Source organism: Glossina fuscipes, unplaced genomic scaffold (assembly GCF_014805625.2).
Source record: "Glossina fuscipes isolate IAEA_lab_2018 unplaced genomic scaffold, Yale_Gfus_2 59, whole genome shotgun sequence".
Taxonomy (NCBI): Eukaryota; Metazoa; Arthropoda; class Insecta; order Diptera; family Glossinidae; genus Glossina; species Glossina fuscipes.
This window is the reverse complement of record NW_023998431.1, coordinates 4,834,559-4,854,834: the sequence shown is the minus strand read 5'-3', so window position 1 is coordinate 4,854,834 and position 20,276 is coordinate 4,834,559. Positions and strand designations below refer to the sequence as shown.

At 35.0% G+C, this 20,276-nt stretch overlaps 1 protein-coding gene across 1 annotated transcript in view; it reads left to right on the top strand.

The window, feature by feature from the left end:
• LOC119637487 (lachesin) overlaps positions 1 to 20,276 on the top strand; it is a 101,884-nt gene that overhangs the window by 64,554 nt on the left and 17,054 nt on the right. The window contains exons 3-6 of the mRNA XM_038033519.1: positions 276 to 461; positions 5,502 to 5,602; positions 11,419 to 11,510; positions 11,590 to 11,718. Coding sequence (XP_037889447.1) covers positions 276 to 461; positions 5,502 to 5,602; positions 11,419 to 11,510; positions 11,590 to 11,718 — 508 coding nt within the window. The remainder of the gene's footprint in view (positions 1 to 275; positions 462 to 5,501; positions 5,603 to 11,418; positions 11,511 to 11,589; positions 11,719 to 20,276) is intronic.

The following is a 20,276-nucleotide window of genomic DNA, read 5'->3' as shown; positions in this document are numbered from 1 at the left end:
ACTTAGTCACTTCTCTATATAAATCTACATGTACGTGTTTGCATATGCATTCAAAACATTTCAGCAAAATAATGCGCGTGTATGTTGTGCTTGAGTTCGTGTGTGAGTGTGTGTATGTGACAGTAAATCATTTAACATCATTTTTCATAAAAATTACAATATGCAACAAACACTTTGTAGAAAAATTGTGAAAACGAAAAAAAACAGAAACAAAAAGCAATGAAAAAAAAAACTATTTTACTCTTTAAAAAACGTTTCGCCTTTTACGTTGACAGGTCGGCTGGCTTAAAGCTGATACGAAAGCCATACAAGCGATCCATGAGAATGTTATAACCCATAACTCCCGCGTTACTGTTAGTCATTTAGATCAGAACACATGGAATTTGCATATAAAGGCCGTTGCTGAAGAGGATAGAGGAGGCTATATGTGCCAATTAAATACGGATCCAATGAAAAGTCAGGTAAACTATTGATTGACTGATTTTAAACCTTAAAAAATATGAATAAAGCAAAAAGTACGAAAGACTCATGTTTCTCGCCTTTGGAACTCATGTTTCTCGCCATTCGATTTCTTCTGTTTTATGCTTCGACTTTTCTAATAAATACGAGCACCTTAATTATAGTTAATTGACAATTACTTCGTATTTTTAATTCGTACTACGTCATCTGCTTTAAGGTTGCAAGCCATGCAAGCGACAGTTTAAAGCTTGCCCGTCCATAATATGTTCATGTCGTCAAAATGTTACTTTTTATTGAAAATAGGGATTCGTCTAAGTCAACTGTAATTTGATCCGATTCACGTCAAAATTCTTACTTAGCTGTTTGAAAAGTATTGATATCGACGGAGCTATTGTTAGCATCGATGAATTTCCTTTAAACACAGAAATATTATAGAGGTCCGTCTTGTCTACTTCTGTCTTCCTTGATTTTACGAATGATCCGCCCGATGTCCGCCCGAGAAAACGCAGACGACAGCGCCTTCTATCACTTGTTCTTCTTTAACAACAGATCATACTCAACTTATAGACTAAATACTGCATGATAAACGACCAATTTAATGGCGACTCAATCAAAACAACTCAGCGAAGTTTGCGAAATGATATCAATATGACTACCAACAAGACATAGTCTTGTGACTGTGTCGCAAGAGGAAGTCAGACTTATCTCAGCCGATGTGGTAGAAACAATAATCTTTAATGATTTCTGTGTGAAACTACAAAGCAAATGCATACCAAGGGTCGACAGAAGCAGGCAAAGTTTGATCAGAAATATTGTACCCTGCTGCGAAATAACGCTGCCCATCTTCAACCGAAGCTAGAATACAATTTGTATCTGCAAATTTGCCGTAAAAAAGCTCAGATGCTTAAAAGCGGAACGAGGGTGTATCCAGTACTCTTGACATCCTTGAACGTCGGCATAATGTGAGTTTTATGTCGCGGTTATGTAAATGTATAAGCCACGCGTGCACTGCACGGGCGCTGCAGAGATCTATCCATCAATAAAATCTTTTAATGGGATTGCTCGACTTTCTCAGCGTTCTCGTGAATTTCTCATGTTCGCATATTTATGTAGAACATACGTAAATACTTGTCACTCTCTCTCCGTTCTCTCGCATAAATCATTCCTGAAAATTTTCACCCACACAAAAAAACACCTCTCACTGACTGAATCACTGCTTACAGAGGGCCCTTCAACAAGCGGTGTCACTTTAAATTGCTCGCCATTTTTAAACCGTCAGCATGTAAATGGCCTCAGGATGATTTTTGACAAATAAAAAAGTAAAGATTTTCGGATATACTTACTGCAGACTCGCTAATCAGACATAGGAAATACTCAAAGGAGATCATGACGTTTTACGCGAAACTACTCGGGATAACGAGGCGCACTTTCATCTTCCTAGGTATGTGTACAAGAGACATTATCACTTCTAGGGATCCGAACACCCAAAGGAAATAGTCGAACTAAATTAGTGTCTATTTGCCATCGTTTTCGGCTAACAGTCTTTCGAAAAGCTGCTGCTGATTTGACCGTTTCAGTCAATGGATTGCGCCGCTGAACATTATTGAGGAACTTTTTTACCCAGAAATTGGAAGCCGTAAAGGTTGCTCATTTTTAGGGGGAAAATGCCATTTTCTACATAGCACGTGAAATAGTGGTTCCACTGCATGACTAAAATAACATTTTTTATTGAAAGATGCTATAAAGAGGTTTGTTTACGGTAACAAACAAGAAACAAATCAAAAATAACTCAAGATCTTTTGTCTAAAATCATTTTTTGAGTAGCAACCCTTGGCAACTGATAGAAATTTCTGATTTTTTGGCTAAATATCCGTTATATAGCAAGTTCTAAACGAAAGCCACCTTACTTTGAGCTTGCGGTTGATGTTTCTTTTAAGCATTTGCACTGCTTCAGTTCCGCTAGGGTATTATAAAAAAAGGGGTAACACTCTTTGCAACTAAAAACGAGTTACAACCAAAATGTATGGTAGTAGTAGTGCAAAGGTATCCCTGATCATAAATAAGCAACAAAATACAGGACCTGTCATAACGGCAATGAATATCAGAAATAAAAAAGCGGAAGAGAAACATGAAATACAAAGAAAGAAAAAAGAAAAGTAGTTATATAAACCAAATCAAACTTTGCACGTATATGTCAATGTAATGCATATAAAAATGTCGTAGTGGCGAATAAACAAGGAACTGATGTGTCTCTCTCTCTACACATGTATATAGCTAAGCATTAAAAACATTATTTTTAGGTATCTTTATATACATATATATATATATATATATATATATATATATATATGATATATAGTTGTAAACATACGAACATATATCAGGGCAGCGATGAGGTTTACACTGGTAACCGAAGAATGTAAACATTTTATTATCTCACATGGGTAGAGAAACAAATGTAATACTGAACGCATGGGTGTTTGTTACATTACAGGTTTTTACTGGGCTTGGCACTTTTGCTTTATTTCAAAAGAAATATCACAGAGAGTGGAGGAAATAGAGAACTTCTTGATTTGTATGTATTGTATGTTTTAGCATAAAAACAATACAAACGAATATATGTGTGTTTGTTTTGTTGTGCGCTGCGAACGGTACCTTACGGGCGAAAGTGCGATAGAAATCCTTGTGCAAATAAGAGAGATTACAATTTCATTCCATTATGTTGAAATAAAAATTAAGGAAGCATGAAATACATTTTATTGGTGCTATAAACTATGCTTGGTTGGTCATTGATATGTTTATGTTTACACATACTCGTATATAGAGACACGAGTGTAAATCTATATACGGAACAGTGTGAAAAGTAATTTAAACGCAGAACATGAACTATTAGAGCAACAAAGTAACCGTTTTTCTTATCCTCAATAATGAATCGTCTTTACACGACTCGAATCGTTCAGGTTCATAAATGGGCGAGGCTATATTTAATTCTTTTTTATTATTCTTTCGCATTTCTTTTTTTACTTGCGTTACGCAGCGTTATTGACATGAAGAACATCTATAGTATAAAATTAAGAAATTAAGTCTTAACTTTCTTCGCATCTGTTTTCACCTTTTTAATAAAATTTCTCAATACATATTAACATAATTGCCTGGAAAAATAGTTCATGCTATGAATAAACAAACATTCATAATACACATGGGATAGTTGTTTTTAGATTATGAAGAGTTTCTTCGAGTATACGTTATTCTTAAGGGACCCAAAGAGTGGTTATAAGATGTGTTCATACATACATTTTTGTTTACGTATATCACACATGAAGTGGTACAGATACTCTGCTGCTTTCCAAGAAGAACAGAAACCCTCCAATTTTTCGTACTAAAGTAAAGAAAAGATTTTAGTAAGAGTAAGCCTTGCATCCTTGTCCGCCTCCGTATCATTAGCTGTAGACCAACAAGAATTCAAATTGAAATTTAAAATATATATTGGGGACAAAATGTTGGAACAACGTTTATATGGTGGAATTCATTTAACATCTCCGACAACGACCCCGTAGAAAGCAATGAAGTGACTTTTCTGTCCAACTGCGCTGACCTGACGTAAGACGTATATTCTTGGGTCCATAATCAGCAGTAAGAGGCATACTATCGATTTTAATTTCCATTGAAGAGTTTCTTTTCTTACTCCGTTTTGGAGTCCATCACTTACACTTTTAGACTTACTAACTAAACTAAAACTAAATGAAAAATGCGAACATTTCAAGAAAAAAAATGAGTATCGATTTTGAGTGTAACGCTGATCAGAAATATATTTATTTTTTATTTTTACGTTTTCTCCGTTGCGTATTCTTACATATGATACACGAAATGAAAAAAATAAACATAACCAACGAAACGTATAAATATATGCATCACGTGGTATGGAATTGATTAAATTCGTTAAATGAATTTTTCATATTTAGTGTAATGTCTGTCTGATCGTTTGACAAGTTATCGTTTGTTTGAAAATTTTTCCATGAACAGAAATTGTTTCCATAAACAGCAACCAAGCATGCCGGCTGCTTGGATCATTACGCTATATTGTTGAGAGCATATGTCGAAGACATTTAACAAAAAAAAAAAAGAAAAAAAGTTATAATAGAAAGATGGAGACCGCCGTCAGTCGTTCATTTACTTTTTACTTACTTATTATTATTACAGGAATACACGACCGCACTAGCAAAAGTCTGTCTCTTTTATTCTGGAAGTAGGAACGAATACTACCGTCAGCATGAGCTCAATAAGCAGACACCTCCCAACGCGAAGATTGCGTTTCGTGTAAGCGTCCACATTACGGACGGGACCGAATAAAGTAGTTTGGCTTAATTCAACCATGTGTTGCCTTACTAAGAATGGTTTTACGGCGAAAATCTGTCTTTTCCTTGATATCAGTTAATGCTCGTGAATTCAACTTATGTCACCCATGATTGACTATAATTTTTAAATCAATGTTTTCTAATTAGCAAACAGATTCCAAATTTTTGCTCTGAACTTGGCGCAAACCTGCCCTAAATTCTCTTAATTGCGGAGAGCAGTAATTAATCAACAAACGTTAATTAGTACCAACAGTCTTCTCTGTAGCCGTAATGTTCTCGCCACTCGTTACTCTTCTAAGTCTTAATATATAATGGATACGTTACGAATTCTTCAGAAATGAATGAATGACAAAAAAAAAAATGCAATTGTTTGCTTATCAAGATTATGATGATCGCAAATTTGTGAAAATACATGTCAAGTTGCCGTAAATAAACGCGACCTCTGATGAAAAGCTTACAAATCCGTTGAAATGTTTACAATCTCATTATTAATTCGCAGACTTTGAAAGATATGAAAGGATAATTGAACAAAAGAAGCAAATGCGCGATAATTTGTGGGATAAAGTTTTCCCAAAAACTCGACATCCGTTGAGCTCCTTTGCTTAGTTGTGTATTATATGCTTAACTAAACACGTAAACAGAAATTTTTATTTATTTTAATTCAATTTTGAAATCTTTAACTTACAGATTGGCTTTCTTGATGTGGTTATACCACCGGATTTTGTGGCCGAAGATACCTCATCTGATGTGATTGTACCCGAAGGTAGCTCAGTTAAACTAACATGTCGGTAAGTTGTCGAATAGAGCTTTTCAAAATTGTTATAGTGAAACAGTAAAATATTCAAATGAATAGAAAAAGATAGACATAAGCTGAAGAGAGAGAGTGAGAGAGAGAGAGAGAGAGAGAGAGAGAGAACGAGATGGGGAAGCGATTAAGCCAATGATTAGCAATTGTATTTAAAATATTGACAGCATTGACCACGAAAACCGCAGATGCCTGTATTATTCAATTACCATAACATTAGCTCATTACAATCAATATGGAGCCAATTTAACGGTGGCTATTATTTGATGAGTCACATTTACCATAAACAAAAAACATTTTCAATATTTTCAAAGTTTAGCAGCATAACATCGACATTATAAATGCTTAATTATTGCGGTAATAAACATAAAAGTGTTCGTTTAACTTTTTCGCTTTCACAAATAATTCAATGTTTCTCTAAAAATTATCCTTAGTAATCCTTATAACAAAAGTTAAAACAAACAAATGTCAACGAATTAAATGACACATCATTCTTTTTAATATACACAATCTCTGTTCGTTTTATCCACACCATCTGTCTATCATGCCATTGCCAACGCATAATCCTGTTAAAGGCTAAGCACTCATTTTATGGAAAAATTTGCTACTATTACGATACAGTAAAGGAAAGAACCTAAAAAAAATAAATAACAAATAAAAAAAAAAAGTCGTAAAAACATTTATTTTATTTTATTGAGCTACAGTTATTTCCTCTCGTCTTCTGCTTGTTAGCACTGAGATGCCTGTTTATAATCTTGATATTCTCCTTAGCGGTGATGCTGGGGTATTTTCTTGATTTATATACTTCAGGCTAATAAAATTTCTTTTAGTGTCATACTTGCTAAAGGTTTTTATTTAATTAACAAGAGAAGAGAGCTTATAAAACGGTATAGTACAGAAGCGACAAATGTAAGACTCTGCTGAAAAGAGTTACGACCACTATGAACAAAGCATATTTTAAACTTTCCTCATTATTTCATTTTTTCCCTCTTATTTGTTTGAATGCTTTAATAGGGCAAAAGGAAAGTTAGAAAAATATAGGTTTAATTCACTTCTTGCCGCCATCTCGGTTTTTGCGTTTTTCGAGTATGTGGCTATTTAAGCGCCATCAAGCAGCCTAGAATACAGTCAGCGATGTTAGATTTATTTAGACATCGAACTTGATCTATGGATAATTTTCCACTATCTCTATTTATCAGGAGAATCTCTTAAAGTCGTTCTTCTTCATAAGATAATTTACGAAAATCCAAATATCATCCACATGTATTGTTGTTTATATCGTAACATCTTCTTTTACGACGTAATATATGCACAAATACCCTTGTGTTTGCCTTAACTCATATCTAACTAAAGTTCCCCCACATATTTGCCTGCTTCGATCCAAGCAAACATTTCTTAATAGTTCCATATGTTACTGTCATCAAAATTTTTCAGGAAATTTTCAGGAAAATCAGGCAAGGTCAATAAAAACCTTACTGAAGAATAGTTTACTGCTGACGGATTGGTTGCATTTCTTGTAGAACGCCCTTTTATTTGTTTCGTTTGTCTCAACTTTTATGCTCGACTTTTTCTTGAGTATAAAGTGTGGTTTCTTCTCCTCATGCAGCCCACATAATTATCAAGCACCACCGCACCACGCCCATAAGGATCATTTATTATTGCTGCTTCTATTAGATTAGTTGCTATAATGACACAAGAGAGACGATTAACTGCATTTTTATCTGTAGTTGATTTCCTCAAAGATCAAAAATAATTTCCCCGAACGCCTAGTCCCCTTTAGCACCAGAATAAATTACATCGGTTTGTGCTTTAATTTTACCTAAAGTTTGTCAAACGGTATATAAAATATATCTTTTGTTATAACTTATGTTACAGAAAAACAGCGTTTCGGCTTCTTTTGTTTGGGAGTAGAAAAACCGGTAAACTTGGTAACTCTCACAGTCTCCAACAAATATAAGTTCTTCTACTGTACAACCAAACTTAGCCGCTATGGGAATTAGAATAGATGATAACGACTACATTTTTAATGAGGCTCTGTCTGAGGACGCTTATGTGCAAAGCTTGAACAGATTTGTAACCGGCGCCCTTGGAAGACATCTTACTGCTAAGCGTCGGCGCCAGCCTGAGTCTCTGGGTGGATACCCTTCGGCTTTCAATATTTCACAACCTGTTTTATATTGGCACTGAGGCACCAGTCCGAGAGGTATAGACCTAACTGGTATGTAGCCATATGCTACCAAAAATTGGACCTTAGAATTTTAAAATTATTAAGGTACCACGGGAATCAGGTTGCCCAGAGGATTCCCTTTGTGTGGAACTATTGGCTGCAGTTTTTGCTGCAGCAGAATCTGCGTAGTGTGGGTCTTCTACCTGACTGCTAGGAATGGCCCTTAGGGGAGTTTCGTGATGGCTGTAGGTGCCCCCACAATCGCAGCCTTTTTCCTGTCAGAGGGAAGGACGTGCCATACACATGACCTTGATGTGGAACTATATGCGAGCGTCTCTGCGCTCTCTGTGTGGCGTGAGTGACGCTTTCTCATTTCGTGTGCTATGAGACAGATGGTTTACGTTCAAATCAAATTCCTTCAGTAGTATTGTGCCGAACATCTCCCCAGTACAAATAATTGGCCAAATAAATGGCTGTGCACATCGCTTCTACCCAAGAATGTTTGTTTAAGTACTTTTTCGAAAAACTAGATATGTAACTTTTCCAATAAGACTTCGTTTCATTTTTTCGCCTACAACGTTCTCTTCAGTAGTGATACAATGCACTTGTTTGATGAATAATACCAGACGATTTGATTATGTTTCATAGAAGCTCTCTATAATTATCGGTACACAGTATTTTAGTTTCTAATGGAAAGCGGCAGGAGCCAAGATCTATTATGTAAACATCCTTCTATAGAAGAGTGTACCATTTCGAATAACTTTTTGGCTCTTATACTAATGTCTTTGCATGGTAGATGTACTGTCTCTCCTTTCTGTCGTACAGCGTACGAATCACTCACCAAAGCATGAGTTTTCTTTACGCCATGAACACTGCTTTTACTCTTTTAAAGCTTTTGCCACGTGCCCGGGATGGTCAAACCTGAAATATCGTTTGATCGATCAGTAGTTTACCTAATTCAAAAATTCAATTAATGTGCGCAATAATTGAATCGACAGTACGCACAACTTACTCTTTGTACAATGAGTGAACGTTTAGTGACGCCGCATTTATCAAGATTTTTATAACCTTCAAGTACGTATAAAACTTCACCGAATTCAACTTCTGATGACTTCTCTTCGACAGACTCCTGAACTTTAATATTGTTTTGCAAGTTTCAAGTTATTTGCGGAATTGAGTTGAGTTGTGGATTGACATCTTGGCATTTTAATCTGATTAAGTTTCTCTCCCTTACCCATAGTTCTTGTTTTCCTATTTGCATTTATTCCTTAATGCGGAACACATGAGTTTCTTTCTTCCGCGGGGTTTTTCTTCTGTAATAATTTTTTCTCTCTCTTCTTTCGAAAACTCGCTCTCATATGACGTGGTCCCGTTGTGGATGTTTGTCTGTACAGGATTTTTGTTGTTTGCAAACAAGAGTTATCGATCGAAACTTCAGCACCCTCAGAAATAACTTGGATATTAATTGAGAGTTAATTGAGTAGATTGTCAACACCTGACAACCTATTCGTATCGATTAACAAAAATTCTTGTACGTAAACTAGCGTTATTTTTGCAATCCTTCAGAACATTTTCATCCTACGTTAAATATTTTAACCGCGTTGGCATAACAGTATTTACTATGTCTCCCTGGGTTCGTATTCTTCCAGTTTGTGCCATTAAGTCTTCTTAACAAATTTACTCTTCGCGTTAAGCTCAAATGTTGAAAGGCTTCTTATAAACATGTCCAAATTCTATGATGAATTAATTTCTTGTATAGAGATGGACCAGCAAAATAAGTTGTGAAGAATCGTTCACCTTCCACCATCCATTTGTGAATAACTGCCCACAGTCAACTTCCACTGCTCCCAATTGTTTCGATCACTACGTTTTTCAATTTGCGAAAAATAATGTAACATTTTTATCTCGCCATCAGACACGGAGCCCTATAACCAATTGCGATACATGTGTTTATTATATTGAAAAAGCACGAATAGAAACTAGAAAATTGCATGACAATTGCATATAGCGTGACAATTAAAGGCCCAAATACAAATCGCATTTCCAATACGTTTGTTCAGAGAATTGCATTTTTTTGAAACGTCACAGTTTTGTAGTTTTTAAAGTCAAGACGCTTTTCCTGATCACAAAAGTTTATACTCTCATACCCTACATCTGTTGGGATTTGAGCAGATGTTTGCAACACTATGAGGAACGACAAGTGAACGCACCTCCTATTGAACCAATTATTTCACAATCATTTTCTGAGCTTCTCTGCCTACCTATCTGTCTGTCTACTGTCTGCCCACCTACAGTTGTACTCAAGCTATAATTAACAATTTTCGAGATATTATGGAGGATTGGGCCACTTTTTACGATCATTCCCCATATGAAGCCCTACATTGAAAAGTCCCTACATAGGAAATGTAAATAATTTGTAATTTTTGAAATTTTTCGAAAAATTAAGAGCGGATGAGGCAACTATTCAATACCCTTTAATAAAGGAAAGCAAGCGCAAACAGCAGTTTGATGTAAACATTAATTGTAGCAAATATGCACCTTATAAGTCTACTTATTGGAGGCCATTTCATAGCAGGATTCTCATGAGAAGTACGCCTTTATATGACAAAAATCGCTTACAAATAATAAGATCTTTGACCAGAGCATTAAGAATGGTAAACATGATTTTTGAATTTCTTTCCATGTAATGGCCTGTGCATAGAACTAAGGTATAATTTTTAGTATTTTCTGATGAAAATAAATGAGGGATTATACAAGGTGAGGTGTTGTATAGTATTTAATGGTCGATCTTGACCAACTATAATATTTTTACTTGTGCATAGTTTATAGGCTGCAGGTGTAACCTTTTTTTTTTTCTCTTGAGAACGAAAATGACAATGCAGTTAAGGCCAATGCAGTATTTGCCAATTTCTTCTGACACCAATATTTTGATTTGGACAACATATGGTTTTATCAAAACACAGTGCAACAAGTCATGCATCCCATGACACAATCTTACTCACACTTGTCTTATGTACACTTACAATAATGCTAAAATGAAGTGGCCACCAAGATGCGACATAACCGCACACACTTTGTTCTCATAAATATCATAACCGTGTTATCACTAATCATTGTTCTTCTCCGACCAACCACCAATACTTTATGACCTCGAAAGCTGCGTTATCTATGTCATTAGGGCAATAAGTAGAAATTTATATCGAAAGTCACCAAGAGCTTGTGTTCAATATTTGAACTTTAAAAGAAAAGTCCAAAAGTGATTAAGTGATGAAATGAAAACATCATGAAACAGTATCCAAAATAAGAAAAATAATCTATTGTTACCTTATGTACGTTGATTGTTATTTCAAAATGGGCAAGAAAAAAGAAAGTTTAGTTGATTAACAATTTTGTCTTGATATTATTTTTTAATAGTAGAAAAAGACATTTTAAATAAATTATGGATTTTAAAAATTGATATCGAGCCGATAGCCTGTGTTGCTAGTGCTCAATGTCTCTTTTTTTAGTCTAAGAATTCAATTCATTAGTCTAAAATTAAAATAATAATAATAATAATAATAATAATAATAATAAAAATTGATAAACATAAGAAGTAACAACAAAAGAAGATTTAGATAAAATTCTTTTTTTAGAGCTCGTGGCTACCCGGAACCTATTGTCACTTGGCGTCGTGAAGATGGCAATGAGATTGTACTCAAGGACAGTATGGGTACAAAAACTTTAGGTAAATTTTGAAATATCTTTTTAATCTTGTCAACTTTAAATTTTAAGCAATATTTTTTTCTTACATGCGTCAACAACAGTGTCTTCGTTTCGTGGTGAGGTTTTGAAATTAACAAAAATTTCACGTAATGAAATGGGTTCATATTTATGTATTGCCTCAAATGGCGTACCACCATCGGTTTCTAAAAGAATATCGCTATCTATACATTGTAAGTATATGTGTTTTCCTTTCGTTTTCGTTTTTAAAATGAACGGTAACATTGTAAACTCATTAATTACCCGCACAATATAACCGGATAATAGTGGTCAAGATGTAAAGGAGAGACATAAACTTCCTCACGATGTTTACTTTATAAGGACTGCAATATTATTTTTTTTAATTGTGTTCTTCTTCTTTCCTACTTTGCTTTCCAAACAAATCTTTAGTTAGTTACTACTAAAATACTGGTAGCAGAAAATACTATTACTACTACTTCTACTACTACTATTAATATTACTACTACTACTACTACTACTACTACTACTACTACTACTACTGCTACTACTGCTAAGTAATAATTTCGAATATCTGTCTGCCGTACGTTCGTGCTTAAGTCCTTGGAATCTGATGTTTTGATTGCTGGTTTTCTATTCATTTTTGTTTCATTCTTACATTTTTCTATTTGACAACACATATCATTGTTGAACAAACTGTATGCATGTTTATCTAGAAATATACACCCTCAAACGAGTTCAGCTTTTATGTGCTAAACGCCAATGCTGTTATATAGTTTCCTTCAACTGATACTTTGTGACAAAACTCGCTGAAGCAAGTTATGCGTTATAAATGCCCTTCTCCGTATAAAAATTTATTCAATAATTTTTCTTCATTACAAATTTACATAGTTTCAGCTTGCTCTCTGCCCTCACATATGAGTTATATATGCGCATATATTTTTCCCGTTTCCCTCTGCTCTAAACTGTTCGGTGTTTTATATACTAGACAGTTTTTATTTAACATGACTGATGGCTCCGTATTGCCAGAAGGTATATTTCATATTCAAACTTGTGACACGACATCAAGATTCGGGCACGGAGCTGGCTGATAGTGCTTGAAACATTTAACTCGACAAACGATGGCATCATCAACGGTGTCATTGCTATTATTACGTTAACAGTTTAGTTGACAAACAATGTTGCACAGCTATTGTCGCATAATGTGATATAAACACCGGCAGCTAATCAAAACATATGAATGCTTATTATTATTGTTATTAGTGCTAGTATTCTGGCGAAGATATGCAACAGCTTTTATAAATATGAAATTATCTGATTTAAATTCAATAATAATAACTGAAGAGTAACAATTTAGACAACACCTTCATCAAATGTCACAATCAAATGGACAGAGTACAATGACCGCACAAAAGAAATGAGAAATTATTCATTTAATAAATAATGGTGCATATCACCTTAGGCTTAGAACTGACGACAATAATATAAATTACATTTCATAATTCATCGAATACCAAAACAATAAAGAAACTATATATTCGAAGTTCATTTTGCAAATGGCAGATGTATTGGGGTCTCTGCTAACACCACTTCGGTTTAAATTATTTGCGCACAATGCTATTTGCATACCTCCACTGATCGCTCTTATATCTTATGAGATGAGATTTTATGTTATATTTTCAATATTTTTTTTTTGAAAATTTCTATCCGACTGTCAGTTGAGCCGAAAAATGGAAAGATAGACTGACCAAATACCAGAGGCCCTTAATGGAAAATCTTTTCAGGATCCCAGCCCATTAAATACTAAAGCTTTCAAATCAAATATCCAACAGTTCAAACCTTCAAACCTTCACGCTCTTCAGTGCACCCTCGAACCTTTCAACAAAAAACACTTTGAAATCTTCAAGGTTTGGTTAAGTCAACGCAGTGTTATACAAATATGAATTCAAGCTTATAAGTTACGTGCGTCAGACAAGTTCAGGATAAATTCGGGTTGTTACTGGCAAAAATAAAGGGAATTGACCTAAGCGCAACCTCATCAAAAGTTTTGAAAAGTTACTATTGCTGGGAGGTACTAAAACCATCCTCACAAAAATTTTTTGGGATACACTAAATTAGCGCTGACCTTAGTAACCTTTACAAATACCTTTTAAAGATGACCCAAAATATTCGTGGTCAGTCTGGGATTTGGGGACGAAAAGATTTTCCATTAAAGTTTGTCTGTGAAATCGTGCGTTTGTCATGTGGGTGCGGGTGCGGAGCACGAGCAATTAACTAAGAAAGAAACTTTTTCGATAAACCTACGTTTCTCCAATGGAGATAAGACTAAAAGAAGCAATCTATTTTCGTAAGATGGCAAGAATACTAGGGGATCTCATCTCAAATTGCCTTTCGACTGATTCTACTGAATCAACACAATACCACTAGGAAGCAGATCGCACGACCAAGGCATATTCAAGTATTGGTCTCACCAAGCTCGTGTGTAATCTTTTTGTTAAGTAAAAGCCGTGAAATTCTTTGGACTATCGTTTGCTAAGGCCAAGTAATCTTTTATTAATGGAGACCTCAATGTGCAGATTAAAAAGCAATCATAAGTCAAGTAAAAGTCCCAAGTCCATGAACCAAACTACATTTGCCCATTTTTGTAAATAGATGAGATACGACTGTGACTTCCTGCATTTTTTTAAGCTTAAAAGTGTAGGAACGCAACGTAACAAAATTATTTAGATCAGATTGAAAGAAGCAGGAGTGCGTTATCGAGGTAAAGAAGGAGAACAAATTGATAACATCCACGTACATTGGAATACGGGCTGACCTAATCATTGACACGGGGTCATTAAAGTACAGGAAAAATAGTAAGGCTCCTAAGTGGATGCCTTTAGAGACCCCTGACGTCGGAGGAAAGAGGTTTGAAAAGAACTCTAAACGACATATTATAGAGACAAAGGTTTTGTGCATTTCAATAAGTATGAAGAGCAACCCAATGGCTGCCGCTTAAAAATCAATAACTTATCATTACCACGGTCAAAAGCTTTACTAAAATCTGTGTAGAAGACATCACTTTACGAGTCACTAGAAAATGCCTTAAACACTTGACAAGCAGATTCTAAAAGGTTTCTCACGGTTGAATTTCAGTTTGTCAAGGCGTATTGCAACGGAGGAGTAAATGCTTTGATAGCGAAGCGAACTAACTAACAATCCGTTCAAACAACCTTTGTAAAGCGCCGAACTTAGCAGTGTCCCTATAGTTTGCCATGAGATGTCCATTTTCACAACTGTGCTACGAAAAAGAAAGGTGCGTTCCAAATACGATAGCAAAACTCCAGTTTTTAAAGAAAGATTAAAACTAATTGATATAACCTTACAAAGTTATTTAGTGCATGGTTAAAGAGGTTAGGGCCCGGCGCGCAACTATGCACGGGTAGAGCAGGAAACTTGGGCATTTTTCGTGTTAAGTTAACAAATTTGTAGAATTTATTTGGATTACTAAGGGAGTGAATGTTTTATCTTTAGTAGACATCTACAATAGTCCTGCGGTCGTTATGGTAATTAAATCTACCCCACACAGCAGAGTATTGGAAGTAATCGCACCCAGATCCACTTGACATATGTTTTTAAAAGATTCTTCTATGCAAGTACTCTGTTGGCCGACGAGACACCTAAACTTACTATCTTATATATATGATAACAGGGTTTTAAGCAGATTGCGTTAAAGGCATATTGTAGGTTTGGGATAGCACTACTCAGCATGTTATGGACGCACACTGAACTGGCACACTCGCAAAAGAAGTATAAGGTGAAGTGCTAGATAATATGGATCCGCAGGTTGAGTAAAAGTTGGACAGCGATTTAAAACTAACTATAATAGGAAAATTTCCAAACCTAAGATGCAAGAGTCTTCCATTACTATTGGGAACAACACTATATTGACGAAGGTTCCAATTAAATATTTTACTAACAAGAACATTAAGTCCATCAGATGCCGTGGTAGGAACCATATAGCTTGAATTATCGGAGCAACACCATATGATGTACGGTGAGATAGAGTCATCAAACGCAATAACGCTATTAGAAGGTTCCAAGTTTGAATGGCATCGCGAATAAGTGCTTGGCATGCTTCATACAAATAGAAAAGATTGTCATTAGGAGGAATGCGGGAGGAAGTTAAAAACATGCTTTGATTGCCAAATTTAATTTTTTTACTCTTTCATTCTTGATACGGTAAGATAAGTACCGTTATTCCGCTTTGTAATAATTTAATTGATTAATATTTGTTATAGGAGCGCTATTGCAAATTAGCATAAAAGAAAAGAACAGTTTCATAACAGTAAACCTAAAAATAAACAAACGGAATTCTAATCTTCACAAACAACTTCTTGTTTTTGTGCAAGCTATTTTTATTAGAGAGTCAATTTAATGTTTTAATTAAAGCAACGCCGTGGATACGGGCGGTGATGAAGGTGATGCTAATAATGGTTGGTAAACAAAAACAACTTAAAAGCTTGAAACAACTATAGCCTAGATCACCTAAACTAGGCAAAAAGAACGTAAGTCAAGCATTAATGTTAATCTACCATCTAACAGCAACTATTAATGATAATGAGAAAGTTGATGACAACCATATCGGAGTCCAAATAACACCGAAACCACCGCCAATATACACGCAACAAAATACATAAACAAAATGACAAACAACAAATGATCGCTAATGTTGTACGAAAAGATCAATTTAGTTAATTTATAAGTGCCTAAGAGACACTCAGCATACACGTATGGTTACTTGGATTGTTGTCGATAGGTCTTTACACGCTTCAACTGAAACAAGAACGTGCACATTAGGCAGTAATGAAAGGTTTGCACTATTCTACGCCTATAGCTGATATTAAATCAGAACTGACCTTGTTAGGATATAAAGCACGCAATCTCAGCAACTTTAAAAGTAGGGTAATCAAGTAGCACGCCATTCCTACGCTTTATATTTACCTGGACCCTAAACCAAACGATAGGGATATTTGTAATCAGTAAGATATATTAGTCATGCTATAATTTCTTTTGCGGTCTCGACTACCCTACTTTAGAATGAGAAAAATTGTTTACTGCCAATTATAGAGACTGGCAAATGTACAGAAAATTACTTCAAGCACGAGCAACACAGCACTATGGTTCGCGTACTAATCGTGAAATTAATAATTTCACTCAAAATTCTAATATTCCACCAATTAGTTGTGGTGAAGACACTTTTCCCGATAGTAACCAACTCACCAACAAACATATGCAAATAAATTTAAGACTGGGTATATGGAATGCCAACGGAGTGCCAAATCATATAAGAGGAAGAGAAACATATTTACGTTTACATTATACTGATATCTGTATAATTTTGGAAACTCATTTCACTGATCGTTCGTTTGGATATATTAAAGTCTTATGATTTAAGTTCTAACCATTCGACTTTTATAATTCATTTAGGCACGAATTGCGGTTTTCACCTCAACACCTACTGACTCTGACTGATCTCTTCTAAAGCTAATATGATTTATTTTAAGCATTGGCTAGAGCAAAAGCACAATTTTCATCAACCCCAATTGAATCCCAATTAGGAAATCAAAGTAAGGTTCTAGTGCGCGCTGAAATTAAAAAACTTATTGTAATAGAAACGGGATTAACAAAAGTCAGGAACCATAACAGAACCGCAGCTAATAAAACTAATTTAAATCGAGTTACAAATGAACTAAAACACCGTTGGGATGATTTTGAAAAAGAGCAGGCAGCATCTTTTACCAAGAAAACTTATCTCGAACAAAAAATTACGATCATAAATTTTAGAATGTTACAAAATATTTAAAAAAGCATCAAATATCATCTTTTCCTTTCAACAATTCCGATCTATTCCAAAGTTGAGCGCGAAATATTCCTTCTAAACAATCAACCAAAATAAAAAAATCTTTGCCTAAAAAGTGTTTCATGTTATTGACTTTTATTTACAAATCAATTTTGAGACTGAATCCAGATCAATGGAAATGCGCTGAAATCGTAACGACGCCGACACTTGCTAAACTAAAGAACGACTTCAACTCTTAAAAGCCAGCAAGTCTTCTATCTATCTTTTCGAAAATCTTTGAAAAACTGCTGCTAGCAGATATCAGCTAATATTAAACAATAGTAGTAGTGTGTGTGAACATCAAATTGGGTTTCGCGATAACCATGGCACGCCCGTCCACAAAGCAATGGATAACAAAATAAGCAGTGTTCTTGGACCTGAAGCAGACTTTTGAGTTTGGCATTCAGCTTTTAATTGAAAACAAAAACCTACCTGGACTTTTCTATCTAGCTCTTCGTTCGTAATTACAAAGTCGCTCCTTTTTTGTTACAGTAAGCAGCGGAATATCAGGCATCTGTAAAATCAATGCGGGCACTGCGCAAAATGGAAGATATCCGGCCCTGTGCTCCATATTATTGACTTGTCAAATATGCCATAGGCTGAACACGTCACTGATACGCCTTTCAAACGCACCTTAATAAGATCTCTAAATGAAGGACGGAAATGAAGGAGTCCGGCCAGGCATTTATACATTTTATGGAGTTTGGGAAGCTTGTTTCTGCTTGGTATAAAAGTATTAAAAAATAAAATTAAATTTGAATGCACTAAAATATTGCATAGGCGTGGTCAATTTTTTCCATTTTTGTTTACAGATGCTACAGCATCGCGTAATCAAGAACATATATACCTTGAGAGGTCTCTGATGCTTTCTTCTGGGCGTTGTAAACGTTTTGACAAAATTAATATACCACTCATCCTTCGATGATGTCCATAAAAAAACTCTTATTCGATTGACGTCGAAAGTTCCCATAAATAGGATGAAAAAAAAGGCAACATCCCCCTTTAAGTGATCTAATCGATCCTTTTTGAAAACACGGAGGGGGATTGAAAAAGAGTTGCGATGAATACAGCTTAGATTTACACGTGGTTCGCAGTTAGAGTCCACTTATGAGAGACTTATGAGAGATTTTTGAGTTTCGAGCAATTATGTTATAACGCCCACAATAAATAAAACACCTTATAAGTCCTACGTATCGGTATGAGGTAAGGAGCGTCAAAGATTCGCTCGGGAAGCGAATATAATTTTTTTCTGCTTATCTTTGTTTCGTTTGTAATTAAAATCCAATTACAATAACGTAGAGCTAACAATAAATTCGGTTTTTCTTGTGTGCAATAAAAGCTTCCTATAAAATATATATACACATTATTTCGTTACTTTATTCTGATGCGAAGAATCCAAAGCATTGCCTTACAAGCAAAGAATTATTACCTATATGTTGTAACAGAAGACAAATATTATGTGGGTCTTTTTCTTTCCAACTCGGAAAGCTGTTCTTCTCAGTTATATACAAGTATGCATAACATGCATGACATCACAACGGAAATGCATATTACATTATATACTGAAGAAAGTCGCAAACCAAATAAGAAAAGAATCCATCAGATGCATAACATCCGACATAAAATTTTCAAAGGATGTAATTAGTATTATCTTTAACTCATAACAAAAAAATACCTATGAACGATACTCAATATATACATGTATACGCTTTATTAAATGTATTCTTTCTAGTCTAAACGCGTGCAATTTAATAATACCAAGAAGAAGAATTTTTATGTAAAAATTTGAAAATGAACTTCAATTGAGGCGAGAGAAAAATAATCTTTTAAAGAAGTAATGAAAAATCACGTAAGCTAAGAGAGAGAGAGAGAGAGAGAGAGAGAGAGAGAGGGAGAGAACATCAATAAGAAATTTCTGCTAAATAAATTCACCGTAATTTGACACAAGTTCGCTTTGTCTGCCTGAGAGCGAACGCATACACATCTATCTACCTATATCCGTGCCTTTATGTCTGTCAAACAGACCTGCACACTCTCCCACCAAAGTTCATAGGGACAAACAAGACTTAATATTTGTCATCGGTATCATCATCATTATCATTATGATCATCATCACTTGAAAGTTGCATCTGATATCTAGTAATATAACACCCAGACAGGACAATGCCCACAATGTGGCAGTGAAAACTAACGCAATTTCCATCACACTCACATATATGTGCACGCATCAAGTCATTTATACATATTTGTATGTAAACGGACAAACACATATGCGTAACCTTTCGTTAGTTCATGCCAAAGTTTGACTATTTCACCCTATTTCGGCTCTTGCTCCCAAACAGCAGCACACCTAGTACAACAGAATACGTAACTACTTTATTTAGCCTACTCTTTACGTACGAATACACTGAGAAAAAATTTATTATTATTATCATAGGGCACTTTTATAGATAGAATTGAATGATTTTAGTTTGCTTCTTTGCTTATTTGCTTCTTTCGAGGTTATGTCATTTTTCACTTTCACATTCTTTTTAAGATTTCAGTCAGTCAACGCCTACCATATATTAGATGTTAGTGATAAGACAATAATGTTTTTCAAAACTTTTGCTTAAACACGGTGCTCTTCAATGGGCTAGCACCAATTGACAATTGCTACGCCTTTTCCCGAGTAAGCTTATTTTATATATGTATATATATGCATAATATTCTACTACCTCTACGACATTGATATAGAAGGGACCAAGATATTATTGTGTTGTTTATATTGTGTGCGTTGTAAATATGGGCAGGAAATAACTAAATTTTCTCCCACCAATTTATAGACAGGAAGAGTTTTGAACCTATGTTCATACAAAATAATGGGTAATATAGAACTTAAGTCGAACGATCATC